We start from the raw sequence: 25,253 nt of genomic DNA on the forward strand, positions 1-25,253 counted from the left end.
TAAGTTAGGATACATTTAAGGTATAATGCTATTCTAATTATAATCAATTCACCTCGCAAGATTTGTCAACAGCCAGAGAACAATTAACCGAAGATTCCTCTCCATAAACACAGTTACTACTTGAGCAATTGAAATACTGAGCAAACCGAATATCACTACATTGAGGTTTAGAGTCTGTAGCTTGAGAAAAAGTTAATAAGTTGAAAAGTAGTAATATGATGGAAATAGATGCAGGAAAACATCCTAGAAGACGAGTAGATAAGTTCCAACTGCTTAATAATGAACAAAATAAAACATTAGAACCACTTCGATTTTCCATTACGTTTGCTTAGCTTTCTCTTGCACTTGCATTTCTACCGATTCCATTGATTCATTTGATTGATTCTAATGCTGGGGGACTGGGTGCAACCTACAAAATTCTTCTGTTTTACGCCGGGAGGGAGGATTGGTCAAATCTATTACATCTTTTAATAATTTTTCTTTGGAAGACAGTCTTAAACATTGAAGTTCGAAACTAAGTCGACTGATATTGTTCACATTGAACTCATCGTGGGCTGCATTTTGTGAAGGTATAAAAGTACATATGCACGTTGCATTACACTACCTCTGGGTACCCCCGAAGGTGCTAACCTGTTGCGCGAGTAAACCTAATTTTCACATGACAGAACAGATGATCATATTTTTGATCAAGAATTCACCAGTTCAAAGTTACTTGTATTTATACTGTAGTTAGATAATCTTTTTCTAAATATAGTGCATCATGGATCAGTCACTAAAAGAATTAACTATAAAAGATTCAGAATATGGTTATGTACACGCTGTCTCTGGGCCAGGTATGGTTTGAGTGGAGATTTACGTTTTCATTTCCAGCGATGAGCTGGTGCAGTCTTGTGACTATTGATTTAGTATGGGACGTGAAATCATGAATACTTATCATTCATATTATTATAGTTGTTACAGCGGATTATATGAGTGGTTCTGCTATGTATGAATTGGTAAGTTCTGATAAAAAGCTTACACTATGAAATATTCTCTAAGATTATTTGACATTATAAATAATGAAGGAAGCCTACACGCTTGATTAGGTCATTTTAAATGTCTCTCCTTTTAAAATGGTCTGATATTTTTAAACCCCTCAGGAACACACAATTTTGACAACGATATACACAGTATATATTATATATGTTCCACATGAATTTAACTGGAACAAAATGGTGGGGCTAGTGAATATTATATAACAAGTGCTAAGAGTATGTGCAGAGTAGGAAAATGATGATATAAAAATTTTACAGGACAAAGAAATAAAGCTCCTTTCGCACCTGTCTTTTAATTTTATTCCCGTGTCAAATCCAATGATTTAATTCTTAATGCACATACCAGTACAGTGTCTACTTTATATTGAGAATGCAGCAGTATTATTGACAAGATGAAGTGTCATTCTCTCATTTACTTTGCATGTAGGTGCGTGTTGGGCACAGTCAGCTTGTGGGAGAAATAATTAGATTAGAAGGAGACTTTGCTACCATTCAAGTTTATGAAGAAACCTGTATCCTCTTATCTAATAGGCTTAAATGCTTTCTTTTTGCATGTTATTTCATTCTTTTTCACTTGCTAAATCCAAATGCCTAGGGAGTGGCACATCAGCTTTTGGAGAGCAAAACTGCTACCTACCTGCCTGCTGTAGAGAAGGCTAGTTTCCAGACATGTTTGTTTTTCACTTGGTGTTTGAAGTGTTCATAACTATAAATTAGCCTATTCATATGAAAAAACCCGCTTAAATCAATGGCAAGAATTAAGAGTAGAAAAAGCTTTAAAACAAGTTGTTCATGCCAAAAGAAGGCAGAGCAATATGATTCTCCATAAGAGCCCTGTTAATGCATTCATGTAATATTAAAAACGATATTTTAGAAATTTCACTCCAAAATGCACTAAATGTTCTTAACAACATACCCAGCTGGTGTTTCTGTTGGAGATCCTGTTTTGCGAACTGGAAAACCTTTATCTGTTGAACTAGGACCTGGTAATAAATCATGTTAATATAATTGTACTTGTCGCCATGCCTTATCCAATCTTTGAGATATTGTATGTATGTATGCAAAAATAACTATTAGAGAAATCCTAACAAATAGCTAATTCAACCAATCTGTGAACATGCACATACATATCTTTGCTATTTCTGTTACCTTTGACATATTTTAACAACAACTCTCCGACATGTACTGTTCTGAGGAATTTCCTTTAATTAAGTAATAATGTTCCATCACTTATTTTCCAATATGCTATGCATTGCATTCCACACTGCATTTGAAGATTTGTTTTTATGCTTTCAAGGAACCCTGTTTTGAAGTTTTCTCTTCAGCAATTTGAATCAAAATTTACCCATCTATTGCCCGACTTTAATTTCAGGAATTTTAGGCAGTATTTTCGATGGTATTCAGAGGCCTTTGAAGGTTAGCATTAATATAATTTAATATTAGGAAAAAACTGCTGCAAGAGGACAAGATGATTATTAAAAAACATATAACACAGACTACAAAAAAATTGCAATTTACATGTACAACAGTTTGTTGGACAAAATCTTCACCATCATTTTCCTCGCATATTCGAGGAAGAGTAATGGATGTGGTCATTAGTTATTATAGCTCCTGTTACTAACTTTGTCCCCAGTCTAATGGTCCATGTAAAGTGTATGTCTACCTTCACCTCTGTGACTTTTAATGCTTGTAGGATATTAATGAACTAACGGACAGCATTTATATTCCACGTGGTGTTAACATCAACAGTTTAAGTCGAACTGCACAGTGGGATTTCGAACCAAATTCATTTAAGGTATTTAAATGTTTTAAGTCTATGATGTATTTTTCCTTTAATTAAAATACCTTCGTAACATCTCTTATGTGATCAATCCACTGATTTGGATCAATCCAAACAGACCAAACTTCAGTCTCTGTAAATACCTATAGCTAGGATAGACACTCCAAATGTCGTTTTCCGAACAAGCTCTAGCAGTGAAGACCATATATACCTAGGGTACATTGCATGCCCACCTCATTTTGTAGCTTTTGCGATGTGTACCTACCATTATACATACAATATATGGTCAGTATTGTACAATCTCTCCGCGGGGTCTTTGTCCACAATGTACGAATATAGGTGTATACTGTACTCTGTCCACGCGTAGGTTGGAGATCACATAACTGGCGGTGATATATATGGCGTCGTTCATGAGAATTCTCTACTTAAACATTACATCATGCTTCATCCAAAAGAAAGAGGTACCATAACGTTCATCGCATCACCTGGCAGTTACACCCTCAATGTAAGTTTCTTGTACATGACTAAATGGAAAAATAAGATGTTTTACAATGAATTATATTGATGCGAGTCATCCTTTATTCGAACCCATCCCCGACACAATACCCTGAAAATTAGATTGCTATATTCTTCACTTTGATTACGGTCGACACGGTGTTTATCATTGTTATTATTATTATACGTGTATGTGTTATGTGTAATATATACATATCTTCCGCAGGATGTTGTTCTGAAAACAGAGTTTGATGGTGAAGAAAAGGAACATACCATGTTACAGGTCACTGACATATCTGTAGAATGCACTCAAATCTGGAAGCTAGTAGCTAGCTACATCCGAGTCTATACATCCTTAGTATATGGAAATTGTATCACTATCCATGAAAGTTGCATATTCCGCAATGCTTCTATGAAACTTAGATAAATCTATATGTCCTGGGATACCTCCAGAAACGTTTCTCTACAATGTCCATATGTGCTGTAAGATCGATTTTTGCGATGTTTTACTGTGATACGGTATTTTAGGTGAGGGTGGTCTGTAGTTAATGTAATCGTTTAATTGAATGCTTTAGATTTGGCCAGTACGTCAAATGCGACCAGTTGTTGAAAAGCTAGCTGCAAACCATCCTCTATTAACAGGGCAACGTGTTCTTGATTCACTATTCCCGTAAGTATTACGGCGAATTTTGTTTTTCATCATTTGATTTTATTAAAAAAACAACGTACCTGTATGTGGTTATAAGATAAAGGTTATCCCTGTACCATTCTTATCATGGAAGACTTGTTCACCACTTTCGTCCAATTAAGCTTTAGATATTATTACTTTTGACGTCTATATAAATAATGGGTTGTAAGTTCTTACTAGAATTATTCTGTAGATTTATGGTATTATAACTACAATTGGATATAAGTTACTGCAAAAATAATTTTTACCCCCTTCGACGCAATATCAAAATATCCACAGCAATGGTATCACAGTTTTTAGGAAGGTTCTCATAAATATATTTAGCAATGTGCAACCGTGATGTGACCAAAATTAGGTTTTTCCCTCAAAAAAGGAAAAGAAAGATTTACCGTGTTCCTAAATACGATTGTTACAGTACATTATCGACCTTAAAACTATGGTTCAAACTATGCATTCGTTTCACACATATACAGACAGTCAACATTACTCAACAACGCCTGTGAACTTTTCCGTACTTAGATGTGTCCAAGGTGGTACCACAGCCATCCCTGGAGCTTTTGGCTGTGGAAAAACTGTCATCTCTCAATCTTTATCTAAATACTCAAACTCCGATGTCATTGTTTACGTCGGATGTGGTGAGAGAGGCAATGAGATGTCTGAAGTACTTCGCGATTTTCCTGAGGTAAATGACTTAGTGCATGTTGAAGGAAATTCTATCGACATATTATACTGTCAGTAATATAGTTTTGTCTAATGTTGGTCCTTTATTTCACTCACACTTTACTGTACAGTACAGTACGTGGCAATATTCAACCTAGAAGGTTAATTTGATAGTATCGAAAATGTGATAGCGGTGCATTATGACTGGAGGGTGATAATCTTGCATTGAGAAAATTGCATTCAGGTACTTACATGTATATTCATTAAACATAGCTCACTGTGGAGATTGGTGGCGTCGTTGAATCTATTATGAAGAGAACAACTCTGGTTGCAAACACATCGAACATGCCTGTCGCAGCTCGTGAAGCCTCGATTTATACTGGTCAGCATCTACTTTGCTGTTCTATTACATTCCGTTAAATATGACATGTACCGAGTAACTAGCTTATCGTGTAACCTACTTTCTTAACTCAGTTAATCTTGCTCCTGCTATGTTCCTCCTGCAGGTATCACACTTGCTGAATACTTCAGAGATATGGGTTATAATGTGAGTATGATGGCGGATTCAACATCTCGTTGGGCAGAAGCACTGCGTGAAATTTCTGGCCGCTTAGCTGAAATGCCTGCAGGTTAGAAGAAATATTTTTGTCACTTGTTCATGGAACCAATTCTTGAAAACTAATTGTCTGATGTCAAGCCTTTCATCCGTAATTCTTTCGTCAGTTATACATTTTTGTTTGACGTTGTTTTTTCATACCTTACCTGGGCGCCTCTTGCTGATCGTATACTGTATTATTTTGGATGGATGTAAAGTAGCGTCCGTTTCATGAGGTATACATATTTAGGTTTCATTCTTGGTTTATAGATAGCGGATATCCTGCATATCTTGGTGCACGTCTTGCATCGTTCTACGAGCGAGCCGGGAGAGTGAAGTGTGTTGGCAACCCGGAGAGAGAAGGAAGTGTGACCATCGTAGGTGCAGTCTCACCGCCTGGTGGCGATTTCTCAGATCCTGTTACCTCAGCAACGCTCGGCATTGTCCAGGTTTGTATATCAAACGATCCTCACCACTTACATACATGAAGATTTCGAATGTGCGTTGCCGAAATGGCATTTATGGAAATGCGAGTTCTGGTAGCGGATTTTTTCTCCTTTCGTAGGTCTTCTGGGGTTTGGATAAGAAACTAGCTCAAAGGAAACATTTCCCGTCAATCAACTGGCTGATCAGCTACAGCAAATATTTACGAGCATTGGATGACTTCTATGAGAAAAATTATCCAGAATTCATAGCGTTACGAGCAAAGGTGTATAGATATTATAGTTTAAAGTCGAACATATTTTGTGCACGAGTACAATGTTCTCACATCTCAACTCCTTCCCTTGTCTATGATTGTGTGCAGAATATGAGAATATGTATTTTAATAGATAAAATAGGTTTTCTTCTGTGCATTCCGATCATATGACATCAAGGCTTTTGGAAACAGCATACAGTAACTGTTGTTTTGTGTATTTTCCATGCCTGTATTTGATCCGTGTGATGAGATTTTATTACTCTTTCGATATTGATCGGTTTAAGAAGTGAATAATTGAAGTGTCGTAATAACCTACCCTATAATACTTGCGTTCAACTTGGCATGTCGTAGTCAATAACCGCTGCGAATCTGTGTCATTCTAAACAGGTAAAAGAAATACTTCAGGAAGAAGAAGACCTTTCCGAAATTGTTCAACTTGTTGGAAAGGTTTGGGTTTTGTAATTTTGCACTTAATGAAACTTCATGTAAAGTTTTTTTGCTCATTTTTATCCCAGTCTCATATGTTTTATGCCGTCCTAATGTTTGATGGCATTACTTATAATACTCAATTTGGTCAATATCTATCTTGTAGGGTTCACTCGCAGAATCTGACAAGATAACCTTAGAAGTTGCCAAGTTGATCAAAGACGACTTTCTTCAACAAAATGGCTACACTCCGTATGATCGTTTTTGCCCGTTCTATAAGACAGTTGGTATGCTGAGTAATATAATCGCATTTTATGAGAAGGCCCGACATTCCGTCGAAACAACCGCTCATGCTGATAACAAAATCACTTGGAGTATAATCAAGGAAAATATGGGAGAAATTTTATATGCACTGAGTAGTATGAAATTCAAGGTAAGGTTTAGTACTTTCTCTTTATAACTATGCAAGTTGTACGCCCTTTCTAATAATGATGGGTCTTTGTAAACTATGTCTATCACCACGCAATAGTAATAGAATCAACGAGTAGACCAATCAGCGAGTTTGCATGTTTACATTTTCAGTTACCCAATCAGAATGCATAAACTTTGACTACGATGAAGTAGTCAAATGTAGGCATTCTTTTCGGCTTTGCCTGAAAAATGTAATATGCCGATTAGTTTAAAACGAAATTCCACCTTGTTGTCAATACTATAAGCAAGAGCTAAAACAAGTGAATTAAATGCATTGCTCTCTCGCTCCACCGGATTTTTGTCAAAATACATATTTTGGGGCACAACTCAATGACGCTGACAAAAGAGTCAACGACACTTAGTGAGACGTTCGGCTAAATTCCTTTTGTGAATGAATCGTAATTTATGAATCTGCATTTTAGGATCCAGTGAAGGATGGAGAGCCCAAAATAAAGTCTGCCTTTAACGAGCTATTTGACCAAATGCAACAAGCATTCCGATCATTGGAGGACTAATTATATAAAGAACGGGATATTTTTAGACAAACCAAAAAACCTACGCTGTACTAGTGTTATCATCGTGGTCAGAAAACGCTCACATTATAGTCTTATGTAGGGTAGTTTTTATATGTCTTCGACAGTCAATATCAATCTCAGGAAATCGTATTATCTTGTATGATGTGTAAGAATATCTAACGACGAGACGCGATATATGCTAATGTTTTATTATGCGACTGTCGCAGACATATAGGAGCTTGTCGGCGATGTCTATTTGGTTTTTCTAATTCAACTGTCATCATTCATGGATGAAATAATTTATGTAAGAAAAATTCGTTATTGTAAGATCCGTAGGCAATGGGCCGCTGCTTATTTTCAACCATGCATGCATGCTTTAATATTGTAGATGTAGAATGAAGAATGAATTATCTTAATTGATTAATTAATTAATAAAAATAATTTAATACTAACTCTTGGCGATCGTTTCGTTGAACACATCGACTTCTTTCACTAAAAGTACGGAAACAAATTGATCAGTAAGCTTCATTGATAAAAAACAAAAAAAAATTAATAAAATTATTACGTTTAAGTCGTATTTGTAGTTCCCATCTGTAGTTTTACCAGCTGTGATCTCGAACGTTTTCCTTGAACTTTGAATTTTCAATATTTTACCCGGGGTTCGAACACCATTATCTTACCATTTGCGAGGCGATTCTTCTCACCAATAGGCTGCAGCGCTTGAGGTTGATGGCTGCCTTTTATTACTGTACGTGAGTCCCGTAATCGTCAAGCTGAAAAGGGCAACGTAGGTAAATAAGAATAACGAACACAGCATCAGTGACATGCCAAAAGGGTGTTGGTATTTATGGTCTATGGGCCGCCTTCATTCGCCCTTTAGGTTTGTAGAGTTACTACAACCTCGTTCCCCGGACTTCTGCTAGGATTCTGTCAGAATCAAGGTAAAGGGCCCGAGTATACCAAGATAAAGGGGTCGAGTATACCGCAGATGAGTGAAAAATGCCACGAAAAAAAACTTCACTGTCAATCATTGAGCAAGAACTCTACATCTATTCAGTGATTAATATGGATTAAATGCACTAAACAAACAAGTCTTCCCGCGGTTAATCATGCTCGGTACTATATGTAATCAGCCCCTAATTTTGCTCTCGCACTCACGAGGGCTAGGTAATGATCAAAGGCGGCTCTCGAACGTTACTTCATATATAGCTTAAACCAATATCATAATACTGCAATAACATCATATATGGATCATAGCCAAACATAATAAACATTGCTGTGCTAAAAACACGAATAACGGATGTGCTTTGTCTTTAAGTTGATCTGGCTTAAATTTATATTTCCCCTATGTTCATTTGTTTGTGGGCTATAATGACCTCAGATTTGCGAATTCATTTCAACTCCTACAGAAAATACTCTTTCAGGTGATGATTTTTCATGTATCCGCTTTGAAACGGATGTTTACTTGGTGTGAACAGTCTTGTAAGCGATGGGGTTTGCGTTGCCTCTTCTCCTACTACCAGTCACTACTACCTCACTATCTCACTGCATGCACCGTCCAATTGTGCACCTGTATAGGCAACAAAGCCCCTTTCTCTGCTTACTGTGGAAGAAAATAAAACAGCATCTGGCATGCAAATCTAGCAATACAAGGAACCAGATTGTAGCCCTTTCTCAGTTCTTATCACCAAAAGAATTTGCATTGATAATGTTAAGCACTTGTAGGGGAAGCAAGTTTTCATGACGCGTTCTCATTTCCCCTCTGATATTACACTGAACAGGAAATTTAAATGAACTCCAATGACTCGTGCAAAGGAAGCAGGGGAAATAAACGAAGAAAGTTGTTGGATAACAGTCGTCGCTGCTGGTCTAGCGAAGTGTGCAGCATCCTCATAGTTCGTGTTTCTCAACAATGTAAGTACTGTATCTAAATCCAAAAATGGTTATTGCAAGTTATAGGTGGGGATCTTATATACGATAAAGTGAAAAGCAAATGCGGTCTGTAAAAGTAAATGCACGGTAATTTTTCCTACTCGCGACCCGATTAGTTTTGGCACATATATAGGAAGCTCTGCTTGATCTTGGGCAGCTTGTAATAAAAAAATACAATTAAGACAAGGTCACGACTCACACGTCTTGTGCCTAATTATAAGCTAGTTGTTCTATATATATGTTGGATTAGTCAATAGTCAGTTTGCAGCTGGAATACAGGAATAGGTGTGTTTTTATATAAACGTCCTTTCTTCTTTCTTTATAACCGTATATACGTTACATTAATTAAAAGAACTAAAAGGATGCTTACTTGAACTTGAGTGATAAATATGAACAAATTTCAATAAAGACACTTTACACATTGCGGCTTGCCCAAATGCATGGTACACGAAACGTGTTAATAGTAGCTGACCTATATCTATAATCGAGGCACTTTCCTAATTGAAATATACCTTTTTTATATGATCAATCGTGTGAAACGCTATCTTCCTAGGATGTTTAGACAGCAAAATCGCTGGAGGATTGCCGTTGGTTTTTGCTTGCTAATATTACTTGATGAGTTTTGTGTAAAAACAGAACGCCTCTCCGTTGGTTCCGACAATCAAGATGGACATTTGAATTTGGGAAAGTCTCCAGTTATTTTCGTCGACAATCAAGAAAATGTCGTGGGTAAGCCAAATATAAAAATTTTCTAGCATATAATACTGATTAATGGCTTCGAAATGTCTAATCTAATTTATATTTTTAGACGATTTCTACCAATCAAATACTACTTCTGACTTATCAACTAGAAGAGAAAAACGTAAGATCAGCTATTGAAAAGTCGGAACAGTTTCCATGCTGCATTTCCTAACGATTCGTAATTCAGTATAATTACTTCCACTGATTACAATATTAATTACACTCTGCATACACTTCATGCGTCTTTTTACAGGTGGTGTGATAGTGGCCATATTAATTGGTGCCAGCATCGCGGCCTCGTTGGCAAACCTTGGTTTTGATATTTATTTGCACATCAAGGGATGCTGCGGTGTCTACCCATCCGCTTGCAGATACCGAGACGAATTTGACAGATTAAAGAAAACTTTGTCAACAAAGAGTCGAAAAGTTGACAATATGTGGACGAGTGGTACGTAATTGTCGGATCAAAACTAATATTGTGCAATCATGAATAATTAACGAGGTTTGTACCTAACCAAATTTCGTGAATCAGATCACATGCACATCCTGTATACCATATACAAATTAGTTTGAATAGATATGGAAATCATTGCATAGCTATTCAAATCTTATTTATTACAAGTTCATTTCACAAGGTGTTTACAACACGGCCGCTCGTGTTGTAAACATTACTTTCCACTCAATTTGTGAGCCACGCAGAATGGAAAGAGGCAGTTAGGTAAAAAGAACGGAAAAGATGAAAAGGGCGTAAGCTTCCTGCGCATGCACAGGGCAACCCAATGAAAACTTGGTGTCATATACTGCTTTGTAAGTAGAACTAAATAAAACGAGCAAATGAATGGCGACAAACTAAGTCGCCATTGTTAAGACTTGCTAATTGTTAAAAAAGTGCAAAACGATATTGTGGTCTGCATATTGAATCCAGACCGCGACTATATATTTTTTATATTAATGATTTATCTCATAATAATATCTCATTTTCTTCACGTACAAAAAAGCTGAAAATACAAAAGAATGGGTAAAACAATGCAACACTCAGAATCGCGAGTTGTGGTTGGAAATAGATCGCATCGCTGATGTAGAAGAAGAGCTTGTTGAAGCCCTGAATATCAACCTTATCATTGCTTTCAACAACAAATCTGCTGAACTCAAGGTAAATTGAATGATTTTCCCCTCGAGAAAAAAGTCTTCTTTCTTAAAAACTAGGGGTATTCACGTTCTCTTTTTCTAAGATTATAACAGTGGATCAGTAGCAGTTTTATGCATGCATGGCCTGGTTTTATAATTCTTGTCTGGTTACTTTATATGTTGTTGGACTGAAGTTGGAACATCAGTTGTCCTGTTTATTCCGGTTGCTAATGCTCAATTTAGGCGATAGAAATTTTTTCTATACGCATGGGGTGATAAGTTAATCCTAGAGTGCTGATGTTTCTCGACGATGTTTAATAGCGATGCTTACCTTAGGAAAAATGACAGAACACCGCTAGGAAACAATGTCTTCCCGACGTGTCCTAAAGTTTGCTCTAGCTTTAAAATTGTCAGAACGTAAAGCTGATGAAAAAATTCAAATTAATTAATGCAACCTAAAACGGTCGCATTTTCACTACAATGAATTTGGTTCATTTTTTTGTCAGTTGTTTATCAATAAGCACTATATTATTGTATTACACTGCAGAGTAAAATACGAGATAAGAACGAAACTGTGTTGCGTCTAACTGCTGAGCAACTCTCTGTGGAATACGATTCTCCTTTCAACTCCATTGAAGGAACTTTACTCATTGTCGGTGGAGTGGTGGGACAAGTAGGATCAACGCTTATATCAAGGGCATATAAATCATATAAGATTAACAAGGTAATTAACTGAAATGGTGTTTTTTAAACGAATTTTGCAGTGGTTTGTATCAAAGATAACACAAAAACTAAATGAAAACTATTGCAATGGTTTCACCTTTGAAAAACTTTTCAACCCTTCTAATTCCCATAGATGTCCAATTTTCTGAAAACATCAGAAGGATCGCGTTTGATAAATGCTAAACCTACAGCCCAGAAGTTTTTCGGTGTAAGCAAGACGAACATCAATTCGCATTTCAAGGCCACAGCCAAGGCACAATACAAATCTAATTTCAAGCCAATCAGAGGAAAGATAGCGACTGGAGCTGCTGCAGTCTTAGCAGTCATAAGTATAGGTATGTTCCAATTCGTTTACTAATGAAATGAAACTCCGTAAAAGTTTAATGCAAAAAAGTTGAATGTAAGATTCCCTAAGACAAGCCTGTAATGATCTTCAATGGTCTGTTCATTTCCTCATGCACGATTATACACAAAGATTAACCGAAGGCGTCTACTATTTCATGGTTCGGAGTTGCAGCATTTTATACGTGTGTGTGATATTTATTACGTGTGTGTGATATTTATTTAGGTCTTGAGATTTACTCCGCCGTAATGAAAGTAAAAGCTTGTCAATCGATCCGTGATAATGCTCATGATGCAGTGAAAAATATGAGAAAGGCTAATAGAGATATGGATGGGATGTTGGGAAATGTTCGACAGTACCAAAGGCGGGTCTCAGTTGAGGTGAGTTAACAATCACTAACTATCATTATATGTATTTTGTAACTGTTTCAGGTGACACTACTATACTTAAGTAGTTTCTTTATTATTCCGTAGTTCATTGACAAAAAATTCAGCCAGTTCGAGATATTTTTGAATCACCTACTACATATAGATAAACTATACTAAAACTATGCTAACAGGTGATTTGAAATGGCGGAAAAGGACTAACTAGTTGTCAAACTAACTAGTTTCTCGGTTGAAACTGCAAAATGCCTCTTCAAAAGTATACTTTACTTCAGTTTCAAATTACACTAATCCCTTCGCGAGGACTGGAAAAATTGGCTAGTAAAATGAAGAAATTATATTTTCTGATTGTCTAAAGGATATTTCTGACAGCAATATTTGTCACGACGTTTTCATCATATTTTTGTCACTTCAAATTTAATTGTCAGACCTTCACGAATTATAATTGTTTGAGCCTTTCGAAGGAAGAATTTTCCTAACTTCTGTTGCATCAATTTTTTCTAAGGGATGGAACAAAATCAGAAGTGAACTAAATAAGAAAGACCTCGCTGAAATCCTGAAACAGCTCCGCACACTAGCACAGGGAGCAGCCACCCAATCGCAGGGCATGAAGAATGCGGTCACTGCAATTAACAATTTCCTGAGCAAGATAAGACACGCGAATTATCAGGCAACCTTTGATCTTCAACGCGAGTTGATAAAAGGTTTAGCTGGGCTTAAATACACGCTAGCGTGTTATCGTAACGTGATTCAAGCAACGTCGTACATGATGCAACATTGTAAGAATGGAGATGGTCAATTTTCCGAACTCTGGGATCAAACTGTAACGCATTTTCGCCTGGACTCCAGAAGCTGCAATGATGAACAGGGTGTCCCTTACGTGACCAAAGCCAAAATGCAAAAAGCGATCGAAGATCTGGCAAAAAAAGATAAATTCCACCCGGATTGCATTCTAAACAGCAAAGATGTCCGGTATTTGGTCTGCGCAAGGAAATACAGGGGCCACACCGCGAGTGACATCGCAAAAGAATTTGATCTGACGGTCAAGCAAGCAGAGATAATAATGCCACATTGCCCTCCCGAACCACTCACACCGCACAAGATCAACTCAATTTGTAGGTTACATAAAGATGGGATGGAAATAATCGAAATTGTTGCTTTTATGAAGATAGAATTCCTTAAGGTCGCTGGTGTGCTCATCAAAAATTGCACGCATACCCAGGAACCTACAGTTTAGTTTTGGGTGTGTACTTCTTTAATTTTTTTCCTGCGTAGAATGTACAATGAATGTATACGTACATTTTCACACGATAACGTGTCACAGGAATTTTATGGGAAATTTGTAGAGGTAGTTTACTTTCAAAATAATTTTGTAGCACCACTCTATAGTAATCGATACACACTGAATATTTAATAAATGCAAAATCTAAATCAAAACACCAATCAGGTCGCAACTGTTCACACAATCTCTTTTGAAAAATATGTAAATATTTATGCATGTAAATTTAACGGCCCAATGCAACATTTCTACCTTCTAATGAATTTATAAAACAGTTTAATTGTCGCTGTATTACCATTAGGTGCCGTTCCTGTTACACGAATATCGCAAGCGGCAAGCGAGGACGTCTTGAAAAATCGGGGAAATTCGCATAACATTTTGGTTGTTGAGAGGGACACGTTCCCACATGTTTCTACGCCCCTCCCCGGTACTTCGCCCCTATAAAGTACCAACACCATTTAGGTTCGCCATGATTCTGAATGAATATGAACTAGTGTTTATGTTAATTCCGAAGCATAAAAGCATGTTCGCCCGAGTTAACACCCGAGCAGGAAAATTTCCTCCGACTACCATAGAGAGAGGCGTCAGTACTTCAGACAAATTACTCATTCTTTGTTTCCTTCTTTGCTATTCCTACCGCTCAGAGGACATGCAGCTATATGCAAAGTGGCCATGGTGGTGGTATAGCACAAAAGGATATTTAGCCGAAGAAAAGGGGCGTTCAGTACAATCAAAATGCCTTGCGGTACATTGTACATAGCTATATTATCTATGATTTTGCGTGTAGCAAAATTAACGCGAAACAAATGAAGTTTAATTAACAGAAGTCTCGTTATAGACATGTATTCTTTACTAAGACTAAGTCAAATTGGCGAGTAAAGTGTCTGTGTTATACAAATACAAAAATGTTTATTGCTGTCAGTAATCACGTTGTCGTCTAAATAGCGCTTGCTGCTGTCCTGCTCGTTAAAGGTACATAATGAATGACATATGATGTCGAGTAGAAATTACAACTCGCTAATACTTACCACACGCCGTCAGCAAGACTGCATCGTTAGTCTACTCTTGTCTTTTCTTTGAACACATGTCTTCAGAAACTCGTCTAAGTGAGTATACTGGACTGATATACTTTCCTGCATTATCGAGTTCTTCACTTTTGGATGTTCCTGGAACTAGGCTCCGTTCTGCCAGTTTGAAATTTGAGCAAACCGTGCTGAACAATTCCATATTGGTTCTTCTTAGGGCTGTTTTTCACTTCGACCGTATCGTAGTGACTAGTGAAGCGTCGTGGATATCATTGTTTTTAAACCCTCGGTTAGAACTTTGAACAATGAAATACGTAACTTATTGATGACTTAACGACGTAAACCGTAGTGACTTTTAACAAAAAAATAGGCCGATAACGTTTCTCTGCCGAATACGGTTGAAGTGGAAAACAGGCGTGAAGGTCGTACATACATGCAGGCTGTCCCAAACAAACCTGGAAAATGTTGAAAGCTTGTATTGTTCAGATAAATGTCTCAGCACTCTGCTAAAGTCAATACCGCATGGAAGAGCATGTGGCGTGGTTGAACAATACTGTAGAATCAATAGAATTTTCCGCAGGTAATTAGTACCATGGCGTAATACTCTTTAGAAATCAAGCTTTTTTTTTGAATATTAATGCATGATTCTTATGCTTGATTTAGTCGAATACCAAACCCGGGCTTATACCGTGTGTCCCCCCAAAAATTACCCTCTGTTGAAATCATTCTTTTGTTGTTAGGCCTAAGGGCTAAGGGTACTTTTTCGACGGACATACGGTACAGTCAAAAAAGAGCAACCCGAATTTCCCCCAAGTAATACATTTCACTCTCGAGACTCGAATCTCGATGCACGAAAGAGTTTAGTCACTCTGAAATGTGCATGTCTGTAGTGTTTATTTAATTAGGAGTCACAGGCACAAAAGCATTTTTTCTCGTTAGAAGACCTTATGGATCCAGACCCAAAGGACCCAGGGAGGTTGCAACACATTCAATTTTACGCTATATGAAAACAAAGATGAATTGATGCGTATTTGTGTGACTTGCAAACACAACGTATTGATAAAGAAGATATATTTACACTGTGGACAAACGAAACATAAAATTATGATACAATACAGATTGAAATGCGAATAGGTTGTCCATGCAATAAAGTTTTACCCTAACCCTAACCCTAAACCTAACCACCAGAGGCCAGTGGTATATGTAAAAAAGTTCGTTCTACTCAGTGCAAACGTTAACTAACCACTATCGCTGGCGAGGGTGGAGTTCAGTACGATTTAACGTGCGAATCCAGTTAAAAAATTATTATTTAAAGAGATCTATGTACAATCGCCTTCAGACTCCTAGTTATCTAACTAAAACTCAAAAAGAAGAAACTATTAAAGTTATGCTTTTGTTGAGTAAATGTTGTTTTGAATGATATCTTCGTTTTCATACGAAACCTCTGCTCTAACGCGATGCAACAACCTGTCGTTCATTTTGTCATCAGGCCAGCTATACACGACCCGTTGCCTGATCCAAAACGGCAATTCCGTCTCTTTCACACCAAATAATACCGGGATGAAGCGGGAGCTGATGTAAGCATCATTCGAAAGGTCATTGCGCATTTGCGTAATCTCGCTGAAAATGATCTTCTCTTCCAGGGTCAAAGATGATGCATTGGTCTCGCCTACATCAAGACGGCACAGCTTAAGATACGATGGTGACACAAGAAGGAAAACACTCCTTGCCTTCGATAGCTGCTCTGCACCCCATCGCAGCCGTCCTAGCTCCTTTAGATCTTGCTGATTGCTCGGAGACAACATAATGTCCATTTGAACATTATATCCATGCTTTCGGAGCCATGAACCGAAGTCAACAACCTTCTCAGTGTGTCCTTTATTTTCCGAGATGTAGGAAGCATAAATGAGGTCCGGGTCTCTGGAAACTTCTAAATTAAGAAAACGTTTTTATGAGATATTGCTACAGACATTACCAAACCTTAGCAAGACCGCGGCGCGTCTTAAACCGAGGGTAAACCTGGCCAAAGCAATAGGTGTGGGTTTAATTTTAATTTTATTTTTGTGGAAACCTGCAACTCTTTATGTTGATAACGATTTTATTGGAAAGCATCTGACTAAAACATTAATATGATAAAAGGATAGGATAATTTTGTATCATTAAAGTCAACCAACCACAAAAGAGTCGTTTTGGGGATACATTTACCATAGAACCATTTTGTAAGGACGTTTATATATCCTTTTAAAATTACAATGTGGCACTATGCATGCATGGTTAATTTGTAAATTATAGTGGAATGATGTGTAAATTTTAACACCTTCCACTGAAAAAAGATTACAGTAAAAGGAATAAAGACAAAAAGTTACGTCCTGTTCTTGTATTTGTTTTAGAAATGTTTGTTATTTCCATGAGAATTTCGTAGCTACTTGTCCGGTCACTTCATTTCTCGTATTGTGCAATAAATGCAATATACAATTTACCCCCATTACCCCCACTAAATTATGTTCCAAACAGGGTCTTGCATGCAGCATCTTCAAATAACGTCTTAACAAATGTAGTTAAGGAACTGGTTGAAATGTACAAGAAAACGTCCATGCTTAGATCTATAAGCCTTCGTCAGTGTGCAGTCCCTTAACGGTATTTGGCGTGAATTTTAATACGCATATTGTAAAATACTTACTTGATGGCGTTGGTTTAAATAAACAGGATTTCACTCGATCTCGGAAGCGTAGCACGAGAAGGAAACCAAATAGGGATATAGCACCTGTTGCAGCTATGGTAACAGTGACGATTGTGAAGATCTCTTTATGCTTACTTCGCTTCTTTTTACTTGCCGGAAAAAAAATTTCTAAAACTTTTTTCTGAGTTCGAAGGGATCTTTCACGGTTTGTTGTCTCAGTGAATGTTGTTGTGCTCCGAGTCGCTGTGTTCGTACTGTTTGTCGTACTGACTGGTGTGCTTTGGGTTGAATTGAGTTCTACGAGATGGAAGATCAATAAAATGTAGCTATCTAATGTGTCCGATGAACATATGGTTGGTCAAGATGTGGTATAGGACCATTTCTATAGACGTTTGTGGGAGCATTTTGACCAATGCATGTGACACCACATGTGGCCAATCAGGGACAATATGTTAGAGCATAGTTACTGGTTAGAACAAGGAATTCTAACTTTGCAACGGTCTATACCGTTGTTCTGATAAACAACTGTTTGAACGATTGTTAAACGACCGTTCAGTATAACTAACCTTTCTTGATGGGATCATTACGTCTCACGTCTACATCACAAAGAAAGAAAAATGATAGTCATATTTATCTTGTCTTTTGTGTTGGGCACATCAGTCTAATCACAAAAATACAAAAGCTTCAACCCTGGTAGCCCAGGCCAATTTCTGGAACAAGACGTTTTGACGTTATTAGTAGCTACGTGTATATATATAGCGACAAAAGTTTGTTGAGTAATTAAGTCTACGTAGACATATTGTCATAGCCTTACCTGTGTATTTAGGAGTGTAGATAAAATTATACTCTATTATGTCACCAGTTAAATTCGCGGGAAACGGCAAAATCTAAAAGAGTAAAACAAAAATTTTAATTGCCGCGTGACCCTAAATAACTATAAGATAATGCCCTTGATGAAGTATGCCTGAGATTCGTTTCTATATAATAGGTCGTTAGCTGATGTATGGATTTACACTTGAATTGGCTCAGTGGTTTACATAAAAACTTTATCCCATATTCCATCAGGAGAAATAACCTTACACTTTATTGTACTGATCGTATACTAACCGCAAAATAGATAGTCTCATCCTTTTCCCAGTCGTCAGAGGTGTGTAAAACTAAAGACGTTTTCTTGAGTTGAAAAAAATGAAAACATGCAAACGTGTTAATTTAAATTTAGGTAATTAAAGTTTGTTTTCCAGAACTAATTTGAACATTTAGTTGTTTCCAGAAATCTAATCAGGTGTTTCCAGAATACTGATTTTATGGTGCCCACCCTACTCGAATATCCTTATAGAAAGATCCATGCAAAATTTATTTTGAAAGACGGATGTTAGTTATATCATGTACATGCATGTATGTATAGCTGTGTCACTAAAAACACTGCTTGAATTGCAAGTCAGTAAAATACCCTTGCAACGTCTTTAATCATCCAGGCAATGATGAAATGGAGCATGATAAATGAACACCAATAAACAATGACACTCACAGTTTTTGACAGTAATTCACATGTATGATGATTAGCTTCAACATTCGCATAACGAAAAACGAACCACCAAAAACTATACGCAACTGGAGTATTGTTATTTGGTCCTAAACCAAACAAAAAGTTAGTTTCTCGTGTACATTTTCATTGTACTGTATGATGAATCACGACAATCATGATAGCAATTCAATTTCAACTCAATTTGCTTGCCGGTCTTGTTTTGGTACCCTAAGTTAATGCATGGTCGATTTTTTTTAGCAAATGTGTAAAATTCTGACTAAATCTGCTGGTATATAATGTATATATACTATGTATATAATATATGTATATATAATATATTACCTATTGGTGTTTTCCAGTTAATTTTCATCATATACTTTCCATCGTCCTTAAGAAATTGAACATCGCAATCTTGTGTTGTGAACGGTGAGAATCCGTTGACTGGGTCAATCATACTTTTGTTAAAGTTTCCACAAGCTGCCAAGGAAATACGAATAAAGAATATTAGAGCGAGCAGAAATACTGCTTGTCGCAGCATAGGCAGCCCTTCGAATGCGATACGTCCACAATCTTATTTGTATAATATCTTAGTATGACATAGGATAGTATAACGTGACTGCATCGGCTAGGCTGCCTCTCTAATGGTCGCACGCAAACTCGCAATGGAGACTTGAACTCATGGTCAACCTTCGCATATAAAAAGTTACTGCAATTTATAGTACACGGTCAGGTCGAATTAGTAACTGGAAAATATGCCAGCATGGTGTTACACGCGTTCCGCGGAACGATTTTTAGCAACGTAAATCAAGGTATACGAAATTTGATTGGATCAGAAGGCTGCACCATCAACCATTGCACCAATCAGATCTTGGCTATAGACTAGAAGGCTATTTGTATGCACTTCATATTGCGGTCAGTGACGCATTTATATTAATTGTATTATATATTTAAATATCTAATACGAAATTTGATTGGATCAGAAGGCTGCACCATCAACCATTGCACCAATCGGATCCTGGCTATAGCCTAGAAGTATTTGTATGCACTTCATATTGCGGTCAGTGACGCATTTATGTTAAATGTGTTATATATTTAAATATCGATATATATATTATATATATATAAATTAATCAAAAGGCGTGCCTCATGCACAATACAGAAAAAAATTGACAAAAATAAGTTCAGGGCAATGCCCACATAAGATTGATCAAATTCCTACAGGAGACACGACATATGAACACTTGAACCTGGAGCATTTGTATAAAGGAAATGATGAAAATTTCCTTTTACTCTAGTATTAGTCGTTTTATTCAGTGAACAAACATGAATATATGAATATACACCCCTCAATTACCCTCCAAGACACGTCTTCGCGTAGTACTTGACACCGAGCCAGGTGGCTCGCAAGATTTTTATAATGAGCTTGGCAACTTGCAACCAATGTAAAAACCTAATTAGTCAATGAACTATTATAAACCGCTCCTAACCACTTAACTAAGTTTAGTTATGAAAAAAACTCGTGTCTTCGCAGACGCGGAACCTATATTGGGCTAATATCATTATCAGGATGAGGGAGGAGGGGGAAGGGGATCTGTTTAGTGTGATACTGGATCTGCCAGATGTCGACATTGGTTCCTTGCCAAGATTTTAGCTGTCATTGAAGAGATCCACTTGTGATTGTCAAGTTTCGCCTTATTTTACACTCTGACGCTCCCGCCGTTGGACACTTCATGATACAAGGCCGTTTTTCTGATATTGCGTAGTAAAATACATGCAACGTGAGTTTTCATGAAAACTGATGTACGCTGACAAATAAGCGTAACTATATATGTGGAGTGAAGTGGGGGGAAATAATGGTATGTTGCATGCAGCGTTGCTTATATTTTGTTACCGTTTCATTCAACTTCTTTGATCATCGATTAAAATAGACAACGGCATAGCTATATATACAACACCATAAATACATGCATATACCTTCAGTGCGGGCATATACCTTCAGTGCGGGCTACACGAAACACAGATTTAACCAAATTACCGGCTAAAGGCGTAAATAGGAACTTTTTAATTACGGGGCCATATATTGCAAAAAGGGCTTAACCCAGTTTTACTGCCTTGTATTGCATGGATTACCATTGGGAAAGAATTCTCCATCGTGTTTTCCTTCTTTTGCAACATGGCGTCCGTAATTATGAACTTGCCTGCTATATAGGCAACGTTCTGAAAACTTCGGAAAATATTTTTTGTGAGAACTTACGACGTCTATCTTTAACTTCTCGTCGGATGCGAATTTCTTCCTTCTTTTTGCCATCATTCAGCGAGTTGTATTCGACCTTAACAAATTTAATTAGATTGTCAAGAACTTTGTCATGCTATTGCAAGCATATATCACATGTATTATTCAAATATAATATAAACAGCAACTAGCAACTTATACTGAGTCTAAAGTCTAAAGTCTAAAGGTTGTTTAACTGATGCCTCTGTTTTATATCGATGTGATACATGCAAAGAAAAAGCATTAGATACTGAAATGGGGATGCGAAACTGATGATAGGGCTGTAATAGCGCAGGTATTTCACTAAAAAACCTCGTATTCGAAAACGTATAACCATTCGTCTTCAACAGAGAATTTATTAACAATACTGACAATTATAACATTTAAAAGGAACTCATGCATGCATAGATGACTACAGTCCAGGAAACAGTCATTAGGACATGCATGCAAGTACATGAAAAAGGTGTGTCTATTCTAATATTATAAATGTATTAGTTGCAAGTCGATGCCATCCACACCTCTAAAACAACATTTATAAGGCGAGTATTTTCGGTGAGACAGGCATTATAAACGAGAAGCAACACTTTTAGAAGGAGGAGCTAGGGGTGGGGGTTAAAAGTTATTTACATCTTGTAAGAAAAAAATGTCTTTCAAAAAAGGTTAAACTGAAAAAAGATCATCCGTCCGAGTAGCTTGTCATGCATGTCCACTTAAATTACTGAACTATGTATATAGTGCTAGAATTCGAAAAGTCAGACAAATGGTGTTAAGACCGACGATATAAAAGATGTTCCTTATCATATAGTCTCAGCCGAGTGTAAAGACTTATTTTAGAGCCAATTTTAGAGGTCTTAATACACAAGAGTTCAATTATTGATAAAACAAAAAAGGTCTACACTGTACACTTGACAATGATATCAATATTGATCTATGTATTGATATATTTAAACCTAAAGTTAATAACTTTAGCCTTAAATTTTAGACTTAAATTACATTCACTATAAAATAGGTGTAAATTTCGCAAAGTTACGGTGCGGACTAGGAAACCATATTCAAAGGTTTCTTAGTTGATGAGTTTTTAGTTTAGATGTTTGAATTTTTAGTTGTTTCATGCACTCCACTCCATGCACCCGGGAAACACCACACAAATATTTCTCTTGAGTATAATACATGCACCGCAACAATAACATCTCCTTATTCTCCTGAAATACCGGCCTTATTAGTAGGGAGATAATTGCATAGCAACAGTTTCAGTATAAATTTATACGCTAACAAGATATTAGAATTATATTCGCTGTGAGAATAACTCGTTGACCATGCATGCAATGAAACTAATATCTGAATGTTTAATATTATCGCAGCTCTCTTATGCATGGTGGTTGTGTATATGTTTGCACTTTTCTCGTAATTGCATGTCGCACAAAAGATCATTCTCAAGCCTGATCCCATTTGGTCGGAGATGTCCTGAAGTCATTTTCGATGATGGTCCGACAGCCTTGTCTTTTGTGTCAGTGTGGTATATAGATAGGTTATCAATGTTCATATATATATATATATATATATATATACAGTAGGAGGCAAAAGTTTGAGTCCAGTGACTGTATTTCTTTGTTTCAGCAGCATATATTAATATTCTACAGAAAACCTTACCGATAAGTGAACTAGAAAAAAGTAAACAAGTAAACAGAAAAATACATGCTGTACAACAACTATGAGATGTTATGATATTCATTTTTACGTATTTTAATGTGCAAACATGCATTTACATGTCATTGCTTAGTTCCCTCTTTTTTGCTCTTGAAATGACCTTTATTCTTGCTCGCATAGATTCCATAGGTTTTTTAATGTCACACGTTCAATACCTTGCCAGCATTCGTTGACCACTTGCCTCAAGTCAGCCTGGCTGGCGGGTCTGTGCCTCGCCCTCTTCCGGTTAAAACGGTTCTACAAGTGCTCCATAGGTTTTAGATCTGGAATATGAGGTGGAAAGCCATGACAACGAGATCACCAGAATGAGTTTGCTTCTAAACGATTTCTGGCACATAGAAGATGTGCATGTGCTTAGGGTGATTATCATGTAGTTAGACGTGCGATCATCTTTGTACCAGATGAAATTCCATGTCCTTGAAGAATTGGATGATACTTTTCTTTAATTAGGATCCTATTATATCTTTCAATATTGCCAAACCGAGCATGACCAAAGCAGCTAAAAGTTTGCTTGAGTAGGATTTAGTTTCTTCGAACCTCTCTAAGGTTAGTTGCATACCACCTTTTTAAATTCTCCCTTCTTCTGCGATCTTACGAGGAAAGAATCCTTCAATACTTAATGGAACTATTTGTCCTTGTGCACCATCACTTTGCCCTTTTTCCTACCCATCTTGGGCAGTGTAAAGGAATGAGAACTTTATTTTGTTATAATTTAGATCATTAGGACCAAAACAGTGTGCAATTAATATAGTTTACAGTACTGAAACACTAGCACGCATGTCTTAACTCCAATACGCTGCCAGGATTTAATACTGGAATTCTACAACGACTGGACTCAAACTTTTGCCTCCTACTGTATATATATATATATAGTCGTAGCTACGCCTACATGCAGATAATGCAATTAGCTATATATAAACAGGTCATTCATTACACGAATTCACTCGTTTACATCAGGCAAAAATCACCTAAAAAATCACAAATCGCTCACCACGATACCCTATTGGTCAGGGCAATTATGTATTTTTCATACAGTTGAGCAAAGATGAAATTTCTATAAATCGGCTGTAATGTATCACCTATATATAGGACACAGTGGCAAAAGCGTTGCACCGGCATCGCGAAAAGCATCGATTCCTGCCGGAGGACCTATAGTTTTTCATTCTCATTTCCGACTCATTTTTCCATCAACTGTTACTTGCTTGAACTTGAAGTGTATAATTCCACTCGAAATTAAGACCCTTCGAACCTTTATATATGACACATTTAAAAAATATATCAATAGCTATAATGGTACATTGCAAACCATACTCAAACATTCTGTTGCCTTTGTCATGCATTGGTAAAGAAGACAAAACGCGAATCAAAATAAATACTGTTAGGACACACTTTGATTAAAATCATAATACGAAGAAATGACTTCCTATTTTCAGAACCTAACGTATCAACATTAATGTATCATTTGGGAAGAAAGATAAGAAACCAAGTCAAATCAAAACAATAGACATAGTTGAATAGTGAATACGCCACTCAGAGCACGCCGCAGCATGTCATGAGTACACAACTTCGGGTTATTTAATACGAGATAATACGAGTACCTCAATAACAATGACATTGTTTTAAGTCCACCAATATAGTACATAACACTAGTCACTGATAAAACTGGCATGATGCGTTGTTCGTTCAATCATTTCACATCTTTTTAAATGGCCTCAATTTGGCGGACGAAAGTTTTACTGATACTTCATCGATTCACGGCCAATAAATTTTGTATGATTGTATCGGATCAAAAATTAAAGTCCACTGTTGTCATGCATCAGGTAATCGTAAATTGGTATGGTAATTTTCGAGACAAATATCATTCGTATATTTCCTACGGAGAGATGTAACGAATATACGTGATTATAAGTACATATATGACATTTCTCACCTTTCTGGTAGCATCAATTTTGTTCGCTGCGAAAGAAATGATCCAGAGCAGACCGAAAAGTACCTGAACCCGTACACAAGCCATGCTTCGTGATACTAAAGTTGGTAAGAGGGTCGACGTTTTATATTACCGCATCATATTACAAACAATGGATGGCACTTGAAAGCACGAGGTTCAACAAGGTGTATTATCTTTCATTATAAGAATTTCGAAAGTAAAACAAT

The 25,253-nt window shown here is 36.9% G+C and overlaps 3 protein-coding genes and 1 long non-coding RNA gene across 5 annotated transcripts; 2 read left to right on the plus strand and 2 right to left on the minus strand.

Moving 5' to 3' along the window:
- Nucleotides 1-493: 493 nt before the first annotated feature.
- On the plus strand, nucleotides 494-7,896 carry LOC114524380 (V-type proton ATPase catalytic subunit A-like). 2 transcript variants are annotated; one of them, XM_028545456.1, is made up of 18 exons: nucleotides 494-569; nucleotides 755-833; nucleotides 952-995; nucleotides 1,462-1,546; nucleotides 1,955-2,020; nucleotides 2,407-2,450; nucleotides 2,728-2,829; nucleotides 3,182-3,319; nucleotides 3,536-3,592; nucleotides 3,885-3,979; nucleotides 4,517-4,679; nucleotides 4,931-5,039; nucleotides 5,164-5,286; nucleotides 5,523-5,701; nucleotides 5,818-5,961; nucleotides 6,337-6,396; nucleotides 6,542-6,808; nucleotides 7,269-7,896. In XM_028545456.1, exons 2-18 carry the CDS (start codon nucleotides 761-763, stop codon nucleotides 7,359-7,361), a joined length of 1,842 nt encoding a protein of 613 aa, XP_028401257.1. In that variant the 5' UTR covers nucleotides 494-569; nucleotides 755-760; the 3' UTR covers nucleotides 7,362-7,896. The 2 variants fall into 2 exon arrangements, with proteins under 2 accessions (XP_028401257.1, XP_028401256.1); XM_028545455.1 differs by lacking the exon at nucleotides 494-569 and having other exon boundaries at nucleotides 657-833.
- On the minus strand, nucleotides 6,228-8,368 carry LOC114524403. The gene is made up of 3 exons (XR_003687093.1): nucleotides 8,042-8,368; nucleotides 7,815-7,853; nucleotides 6,228-6,328 (listed from the first exon to the last, which is right to left on the minus strand). It is a non-coding gene; the product is annotated as an uncharacterized LOC114524403 (long non-coding RNA).
- An 826-nt stretch (nucleotides 8,369-9,194) lies between these two features.
- Nucleotides 9,195-14,769, plus strand: LOC114524364. The gene is made up of 9 exons (XM_028545454.1): nucleotides 9,195-9,275; nucleotides 9,847-10,022; nucleotides 10,102-10,155; nucleotides 10,288-10,482; nucleotides 11,033-11,187; nucleotides 11,710-11,886; nucleotides 12,019-12,220; nucleotides 12,454-12,608; nucleotides 13,117-14,769. Coding segments are annotated over exons 1-9 (1,848 nt in total). The 5' UTR covers nucleotides 9,195-9,273; the 3' UTR covers nucleotides 13,849-14,769.
- Nucleotides 14,770-15,971: 1,202 nt separating this feature from the next.
- LOC114529472 lies at nucleotides 15,972-25,155 on the minus strand. Its single transcript, XM_028551295.1, has 9 exons — nucleotides 25,030-25,155; nucleotides 21,375-21,450; nucleotides 19,463-19,597; nucleotides 19,124-19,227; nucleotides 18,703-18,765; nucleotides 18,410-18,482; nucleotides 18,162-18,191; nucleotides 17,596-17,892; nucleotides 15,972-16,845 (listed from the first exon to the last, which is right to left on the minus strand). Exons 1-9 carry the CDS (start codon nucleotides 25,111-25,113, stop codon nucleotides 16,301-16,303), a joined length of 1,407 nt encoding a protein of 468 aa, XP_028407096.1. The 5' UTR covers nucleotides 25,114-25,155; the 3' UTR covers nucleotides 15,972-16,300.
- Between the last annotated feature and the right edge of the window lie 98 nt (nucleotides 25,156-25,253).

The sequence above is a fragment of the Dendronephthya gigantea genome, unplaced genomic scaffold (assembly GCF_004324835.1).
Source record: "Dendronephthya gigantea isolate DGI-Jeju-01 unplaced genomic scaffold, DenGig_1.0 000001F, whole genome shotgun sequence".
NCBI classification, from domain to species: Eukaryota; Metazoa; Cnidaria; class Anthozoa; order Malacalcyonacea; family Nephtheidae; genus Dendronephthya; species Dendronephthya gigantea.

What these genes read in the sequence shown, in the direction of transcription:
- LOC114524364 (XM_028545454.1), top strand. An exon ending in TGACAATATGTGGACGAGTG is followed by an intron (nt 10,483 to 11,032) that starts GTACGTAATTGT and finishes CGTACAAAAAAG; the next exon opens with CTGAAAATACAAAAGAATGG. An exon ending in AAAGGCGGGTCTCAGTTGAG is followed by an intron (nt 12,609 to 13,116) that starts GTGAGTTAACAA and finishes ATTTTTTCTAAG; the next exon opens with GGATGGAACAAAATCAGAAG.
- LOC114524380 (XM_028545456.1), top strand. Translation starts at nt 761, where the DNA reads ATGGATCAGTCACTAAAAGAATTAACTATAAAAGATTCAGAATATGGT. An exon ending in TCGAACCAAATTCATTTAAG is followed by an intron (nt 2,830 to 3,181) that starts GTATTTAAATGT and finishes GTCCACGCGTAG; the next exon opens with GTTGGAGATCACATAACTGG. An exon ending in TCATAGCGTTACGAGCAAAG is followed by an intron (nt 5,962 to 6,336) that starts GTGTATAGATAT and finishes CATTCTAAACAG; the next exon opens with GTAAAAGAAATACTTCAGGA.
- LOC114529472 (XM_028551295.1), bottom strand. Translation starts at nt 25,113, where the DNA reads ATGGCTTGTGTACGGGTTCAGGTACTTTTCGGTCTGCTCTGGATCATT. An exon ending in GTGAATTACTGTCAAAAACT is followed by an intron (nt 18,766 to 19,123) that starts GTGAGTGTCATT and finishes TTTCAACTCAAG; the next exon opens with AAAACGTCTTTAGTTTTACA. An exon ending in TAATGATCCCATCAAGAAAG is followed by an intron (nt 17,893 to 18,161) that starts GTTAGTTATACT and finishes TCCATCTCGTAG; the next exon opens with AACTCAATTCAACCCAAAGC.